Source organism: Phoenix dactylifera, unplaced genomic scaffold (assembly GCF_009389715.1).
Source record: "Phoenix dactylifera cultivar Barhee BC4 unplaced genomic scaffold, palm_55x_up_171113_PBpolish2nd_filt_p 001002F, whole genome shotgun sequence".
In the NCBI taxonomy this organism is placed as follows: Eukaryota; Viridiplantae; Streptophyta; class Magnoliopsida; order Arecales; family Arecaceae; genus Phoenix; species Phoenix dactylifera.
This window is the reverse complement of record NW_024068356.1, coordinates 117,479-125,527: the sequence shown is the minus strand read 5'-3', so window position 1 is coordinate 125,527 and position 8,049 is coordinate 117,479. Positions and strand designations below refer to the sequence as shown.

At 39.2% G+C, this 8,049-nt stretch overlaps 1 protein-coding gene across 1 annotated transcript; it reads left to right on the top strand.

Annotated features, from left to right (window-relative positions):
* The first annotated feature begins 1,071 nt into the window (after window positions 1–1,071).
* On the top strand, window positions 1,072–2,874 carry LOC103697688 (chitinase 2-like). Its single transcript, XM_039121184.1, has one exon. The coding sequence runs from the start codon at window positions 1,813–1,815 to the stop codon at window positions 2,665–2,667; it is 855 nt and encodes a 284-aa protein (XP_038977112.1). The 5' UTR covers window positions 1,072–1,812; the 3' UTR covers window positions 2,668–2,874.
* The last annotated feature ends 5,175 nt before the right edge of the window (window positions 2,875–8,049 follow it).

Sequence of the window (8,049 nt, the reverse complement as noted above, 5' to 3'; positions counted from 1 at the left end):
TTGGAATTGGAGTAAGATTCCATCCTGAAACAAGACTTTGGAAGTCTAAGCATTGTTAGTTTCTTTGCAACTTCAAGACTCATATTTGCCTGCAAGATTGTTGTAGCAGCTTCTAAATTATACACAATTGCCATTGTCACAAGCCATGTCAGAGCCCGATCGCATCAGAATTGACTCAAGAAATGTTAGGCCTAGTCTGGAAGCAGGATTAGCAATGCAGAGCTATAACTTCTTGTTATCCCTTATAGATAGATACAGCCAATCCCAGAATAAAGTTGGATAAGCAGGCGTTATACAAAAATTGCATTTGAATAAGTGTTTTTATCCTTATTTAATCATTACCTTATACCATAGTATATCTGACATCTGCTGATTATTATTATTTGGATAGAAGAAGAAACCTTGCTTTTTGGTTATTTTTTGCTAATGGAGGAGTTCTTTGGTGATTTAGCTAGCATATGGGGATAAAATGTGGGGATGGTGAAATTCTAGAGAACCTGAGGAACTGCCAATCCCTGGTTGTCATAATTTGACCAAATTGTTGGGGATAAGTGGTTCCGCCCCTTGATATGGTAGTATACTTGCCATGTACCCGAGGGATAAGGCAGGATAAATGCCATATCTCCTATTCAGTGTCTCCGCGGATGAGGCATGTCAAATTCAAAGTCTATATGGACAGCCAATCCACTTGGGATCACTAATTGTAACAGCGTTCAACGGAAATAGCGTGGAAATGTCATCCCAACTCTTCCTCTGTCCCTAGTCTTTGTCAATATTTGCCTAGTTGGAGTACCAAACCTCCTACCCTAGAACTTTTCAACGGATAAAACTCATTGGGAAATAGCTTAGACCCTTCATAGTTCGCACGCTTGGAACCATTCAAAGGTTTTCAGTCCTTGCCTTATCCACATAGTTTCCTCTTCATCCTCATTGGGAAACACAACCACCCCTTAATCCTTCACATGCAAGCAAACCTCTTACTCATGTCTCCAATGGATTTCTCAAAGCTCTTCTTCACTTTCCTCCTCTTCGAACCTCTAATGATCTCAACTTTCTTCTTTAAAATGAATGAAATGAAAAGAGTGAGACAGATTCATGTAATGAATAAAATATTCTTCTGCGGAAATTGTTCAATCTTGTACTTTTAAAGCTTCCCTCGGCTTCAGCATCTATTAGAACTTTCTTCAGATGTCTTTCTTTTTCACTTATGGTTTTCTTCCTCTTGCCTTGTATTTGCCTTGCCTGCATCCCCTTATTGAATTCCAAGTGGGACTTAGTCATCCTATTGATACGTCAGCCAAGACCTCAAGATTTCTATCAAATCATTTCATAAAATTGCACCACGTGGATATGATTTCTTTATCTCTAGACATCTTAATTAGTCTCCATTGGCTCTTCCTTGTGCTCGCACGCTAAATGCGTGTCAAATGCGACGTCTACATGGACCGCGTCTTACGTTGGAAAATGTTCGCGGTTGTCGGTACTAGACGTAGCGTAGAAGAAATCATCAATTATACCAATCTCATTGTGGACGTAACGTTCCAAAAACTCTTTTTTCTGTCTAATATTCAGCAAAAGCTAAGCTTATCCATGAGAGGATGGGAGCTATCTGAAATTCTTGACTTCGATGGCGGTTTCCTGTAAGTCAATCTAATCTATCTATTCCTCTCCATACGCTTACAAATATCAATTCGTCCTCGGCCCTTTCCTCACAAGATACAAACCATCCTCTCCCACCATCTTCCAATGGACTTCTGAAAGCTCTTCTCCTATTTCCTTCTCTTCACACCTCTCCTTGCTCTCCTCTTTCCAATGGCCACTGCTGAAAACTCTAACCTCTTTAGAGAATACATAGGGGCTCAAGACAAGGGAGTCAAGTTCACTGATGTGCCCATCAACTCTAATGTCCAGTTCCACTTCATCCTTGCCTTCGCCATAGACTACACCACTTCCAACCCCCCCTCCCCCACCAATGGCCAATTCAACGTCTTCTGGGACACCGTCAATCTCTCCCCTTCTGCAGTCGCCTCCATCAAACAAAGTCACAGCAACGTGAAGGTTGCTCTTAGCCTCGGTGGGTACAGCGTCGGCGATATTCCTGCCACCTTCCATCCTACATCTACAGACTCTTGGGTTAGCAACGCAGTCTCTTCACTCACCAGCATCATTCAGCAATACCATCTTGATGGTATCGATATCGACTACGAAAACTTCATTTCCAGTGCCAATGCAGACACCTTTGCGGAATGCATTGGAAGGCTTATCACGACGTTGAAGAACAATGGAGTGATAAAGTTTGCTTCGATAGCTCCATACGAAGATGAGCCACTCCAGACCTATTACAAAGCTTTGTGGGCGAAGTACTCCAATGTTATAGACTACGTGAACTTCCAATTCTATGGGTATCCTAAAAGCACGACGGTATCGCAATTTTTAGGCTATTATGATACTCAGAGCTCCAATTATCAAGGAGGGAAAATACTGACCAGTTTGATTTCTGACGATAGCAAAGGACTGACTCCAGAAAATGGCTTCTTTGATGCTTGTCAGACGCTGCAGAATCAGGGAAGACTTTTTGGCATCTTCATATGGTCTGCTGATAGCTCCAAAGCCAAGGGCTCCTTTCAGTATGAGACGCAAGCACAGGCTCTGTTGGCTAATGCTTAGCTCTTGTATTAAGATCCAAGATTTCAGAAAGTGTTGATCAATAAGGATAGTGGTCTAGTTAAGTAGTTATCGACAATAAACAAGATGGATCATAAACTGGGCTGTAGCCTGGCTGTTCCACCTTTCTTTGATTTGGATGAACAGTGTACTTGGCATACAAATAAATATAAATCCATATAAAAGCCTGTTTGGTATTTTCTTTTTGTATTTTTGTTTGTATAAATTAGTGAAGTATCACTGGTCTCCTCTGACCTTGCCGCCTTCCACGCCGGCAATGACCACGCCATCGCCGGCGCCTTCGCCCAAGGCTACCCCCACCATCCTCCATGAAAATGCTGATGAGGCGACCGGTTTGTGGCCTTGGGGCTCCATTTCACGCTACAATGAATCTTGGGGTGTTGGGTGATCCAACGATCACTGTTTGCCAAAATCTGGACTGATGTTAACGATAGCATTTGCGTACAACTGCTATTCCTTGCTTTCATTTTTTACTATTTTTGAAAGCATGAATCTATGTTATTAAAAATTCTAAGATTTTACATACAAGTTAGAAAAAAGAAAAAAAAATATATATATAGTGACATCCCTTCAACTTTGGACGGGACACTTTAAACTCAACAATTCAAAAATTTCAATTAAACCCTAAAAGTTATTTTTTTATGGCAATATATCCTGGTCGTCGATCTAGCCCCTGACATAATTAACTGGTTGGGTGAAATAACAAAATACCCTTAATATTGATCATAAAATAAAAATAATAAAAAATAGCAAACCTGTTAGGGGCGGAGGCTATCGTTGGATCGCTGAGACCTTCTCCATGGTCTTGAGCACCGACATAATCAACATCTAGCAAGCTACAGTGCCTAGCCACGACTCCTTCATATTGGCCACTCTGAACCCTCCAAAGTCCTATCGATGATGGTGACGGTGGGAAGCTGTTAGACGCGGGGTTTAGGTTTTGTGCCAGGAGCCTTGTGCTGTCATCGGAGTACTAAATAACACATTGCCAGAGAGCCTAGAGCCAGTGATCGCTGCCTGAGTGCTTGAGGTTCTCCTTGGTATCGATTGAAGCAAAGCGAGACATAGCAATGAAGCTCCACCTCTTGGTGTAGCACTAGTCAGGACGGGTCCCGCAAGGGCGATCCCAGTACCAGTCCTCCTCCAAAATGTTTACATGAGGGTGTAGACGAATGCAACAACTATCGTGTTCGTTATGATCTAGAAGAATCATCAAACTTGATATAAACCATCTTGGCCACTATGAAAAAGAACAAATAGGCTCTAGGAACGAGATTCACCATATCAAGATCATGCGGCAAATCTTTGGAGGCCATAACTTATTAGTACAATGTTTGATTGAGGTCTCTCTGTTTTTATCCTTTTTTAATTGGAAAACTTTTTGAGCACTACGGCCACTGAAAATAAGGGCTGTGGACGTTGTCGTAACTAAGGTAAGGTTTTGGTCCTCTTTTCTTTTTCTTCTTCCTTCCACGACCTCAAATAACCACTACTGGCCTAGAAATTTGTCAGAATATTGATTTGAAAATACCTATATTCCGTTCTTTATGTTTGGTTGTCTTCTCTTTATTTTTTCGGCCATATCCACTACTGGCGTTCTTTGCCAAGGCCTTTGGTCCCTCCCTTGTGTCAGTCTCTAGCCGATGCCAGAGCTCTAATCGCTAGCAAGAACACTTGAGCTCGGATTGGATTGGATCAAAGAAAGCCCCTATTCGGCCCCTTTTTCTTTTCGGCCGGTCGCCGATGCCAGATTTGCCTGCTCGACCACTGTTGGACCTCCAGTTGTGCTACCGTCGTCCTCTTCTATATGTCGGTTGTCTAGTATTGACCACAACCACAGTCCACCCCCTTCTTCTCCTATTTTGCCAAAGAAGAAAAAAAAAACAAAGAGAAACAAGAAGACTTGTCCTTCTCATTCTCTCTCTACTCTCTCTTTCTCTCTCTATCTGATTCTTGGATCCTAGTAGAGGGTCCTGTCTTTCTTTTCTATGAACCCAAGTTGACCCCAATAAAGAAGCCCCAAACAGCCCTGCTACTTGGGTCGCATGTCGGACCGATCACCTCGGCCCTTGTTGAGTATCTCTGAAATCAACTATTGATGATTATTGTCGAACAATTTTTGCCCAGATTGAATTCCAGCTTCATGATTCTCTGATTAAGTCACTTAGATCTCACCCATCGGAGCCACCGAATGCCATCACCTGACTAATCACCCCCTTTTTCTTTCACTTGAAATTTGAATACCATTTAAGCTATTGAATATGAATTAATTGGATTTGCATTGCAATGAATAGGTTGAACTGCTTTATATGTTTCAAGGTTGCACTTCCTATTTATTTTCAAACTATCATATGTTTTTTCATGCATATGGTTTGTTGTTGATAATATCATATTTTTTTTAAAATAAAGGATCAGCCATTTAGTTAAAAATAATGTTTTGTTAAAAAAAGTGGTTCCATGAATGCTTTTAATGAAAATAGCAAGTTTATGAAGCACACATGCCATTTACTATTTCCCCACATACTTACCTATATATTTTTTAAAAAATACATAAATATTTTAAAGGCTCTTACATATTTATATATGACCCCTAGAATTGGGTAGTGACCTTAGCATGAATATCTGTGAGTAATATTTTGAACTATAATATAGCTAAACGACAACATGTTTATAACTTTATTTGTGCAATATACTTGAAACGATGTTTATAAAATATTGATGATTTATACATGCATGATGGATTATGACTTGTTTATCAAAATGTACTATGAAGTATTTTATTTTTTAATAATAGTTATTTTCTCTAAATGATGCATTGTTCATATAAAAACTTATACTTGATCCCACGAAGAAGTATAAGTATTAATTATTGAGCGGTGTAGCTCATATTTCTCTTTTCTAACTGGTTCAAACGAGTAAGGTTGCTGGAAGAAGAAATTTATATATATTTGGAGGATCCATGCTACTAAGTTCGAAGATTTTAGTAGCAGAATTTTAGTTTTTTAATTGATTATAAATTTATAGTTGGTGACTTTCTGAATTTGGAGATTATGGATTTTGATATTTAAATTTAGATTTAGAGGCTCGAAATTAGTATTTATTAAATTAGTTAATGGATGATGGATTTGGACTATTTTATTATATTTTATTTGAGAGAGAATTTTATTCATATTTACTGTTATTGGTTTCATGTTATCGTGGGCTAATCCAATCGAAGAGAAGAGAAATTTTCTTCAACCCACTCAACTCGAATCTCTCTCAAAAAAAAGAAGAAGAAGAAGATAGAGAAATCTCAAAAATAGGGCTTTAAGTCTTCTTTTTTTTCGTTGATGATTAAAAAAATGAGGTACATAGTCTCTATTTATAATATGAGGTCTGTTCTAATACAATTTGGGTCGGATTTTTCTTTCTAAACCTAATAGGACTTTTTTTTCTTAAATAGACATCTCTAGTAGAAAAAAGCTAAGAATCTCGACAAGGTAGATTTAAACTTCTACATCAACATTGTCTTCTATTGCTCTATTAAATACTTATCGGATAGAAAGCTATATTCGGTCAAAGTCTTATCCAAAAAAGAAATTTTTGGTTTGACTAGCCTATTTATGGACCTAAACGATAGCATTTCAGCCTGATTCAACCTCAAAAGAGGTTAGCTCAAAGTTGTAGATCTCCAAAATATACCAAATTTTTAAAAAAAATTATCTTAATTGGGGATCATATGATCAAATTATGGCCTCCTGAAATTTGGCCTGCGACTCGACTTTTCGATATGGCGAATCTCGCTTCTGAACCCTATCCAGCCCTGCTCATAGCAGGCAAAGTGGTCTATATTGAGTCTGGTAATCCTCCTATTAGGAGATTTAGCTTCTATTAAATTAGAATTGAAGGTGAAAAATGCCTGCTTCCGAGTCTCGCAATTGAACTATCTGGCTTTGCTCGGAAGCTGACCTTGTCGTCTGATCTGAAAAGACTCCATCCTTCCACATCTAGTGTCCATGACCTTTCTTTTGATGATACAACCCTCGTCCAATTATTTTTCTTGCTCTACTTATAGGTCATCCATAGTTGGCAGCACTGGTTCTTGGACTTGGTCTTCATATAACATGGATGGCTCAAATAACTTCAAATTTTCAGCATTGACACTAAATATATCTCCATGTATAATGGCAAGTCAAGCTGGTAGGCATTCTCCCCTATCTTCTTTAGAATTTTGAAGGGACCATATCGAATTGCTTTTAGTTTTCTCCCTTCACCTTTCAACCCTTCTTTCCCTAGGTGAAGCCAAAGTAGCTCCCCCTCTTAAAAATTGCACTTCACATGATGTTTATCATGCCGATCCTTATAATGTAGCTGTGATCTATGCAGCTGTGCCTCAACCTCTTGATACACTTTTATGATATTTTCAAGAAACCTTTGAGCTCATGCTCCTATATTATTCTTTGGTAGAACTGTGGATAACTCGATTGTAAGCGAATCGAAGGTATGGTACGATATTATCCGAAGTATTTGGATGCTTGAAATTATAGCCTCGAAGGAGATGTACCATGGTACGATTCATGACGTCAGTTTGTCCATCTGTTTGCGGCTGGAAAGCAGTGCTTCTCTTCAACTTAGTATCTGTCATCCCCTATAAAGATCTCCAAAAATTACTCAAAAAATGGCCATGTCGATATGAAATTATTGAAGAAGGTAATTCAAACTTCTTCCATACCCACTTAAAAAACAAATAAGCAGCTTCTTCTCCAGTAACCGTTCTCTTGCAAGGGATAAGGCATACCATCTTGCTAAATCGATCAACCACGACAAACAAATAATCATGGCCACATCTTGTCGTTCGTAACCCTCTTAGGAAATCCATCGAGACACTCTCCCAAGGTCTACTAGGTATCGACAATGGCATATAAAGTCCCAGCTTTCTATTGGAGGGCTTTGATGTGCTGCATAGTACACAACCCTTGATGAACTAGGCCACATTTCGCTGCATCTTTGGCCAGTAGATGTACTTTTGTAAGTTCAATAAAGTCTTCTCCACTCTGAAGGGCCCTACAACCTTTGAGGTGTGAGCGTTTTGAATCCAATGTAGTCTATCAGTAGCTTGAGGGATACACAAACATGTCCTTCTATGTAGTAGTCCCTCTTTCAAAGTGAATTTTGTTAGCATGCCTTTCATCAACTTCTCTAACTCTTCTTGAAAGTCATGATCCATTGCGTAGAGATCTTTGTATTGTTTAATCTCCATGGCTCTCATGCTGGCTTCGCTAATATCTTTAACTTTGAAGAGTTTCAACTCTTTTCAGATGCTCTCATGGAGACCTTCGATGTATTTTATGAAAACTGCATGATCGTCGATGGAGATTCCGAGGG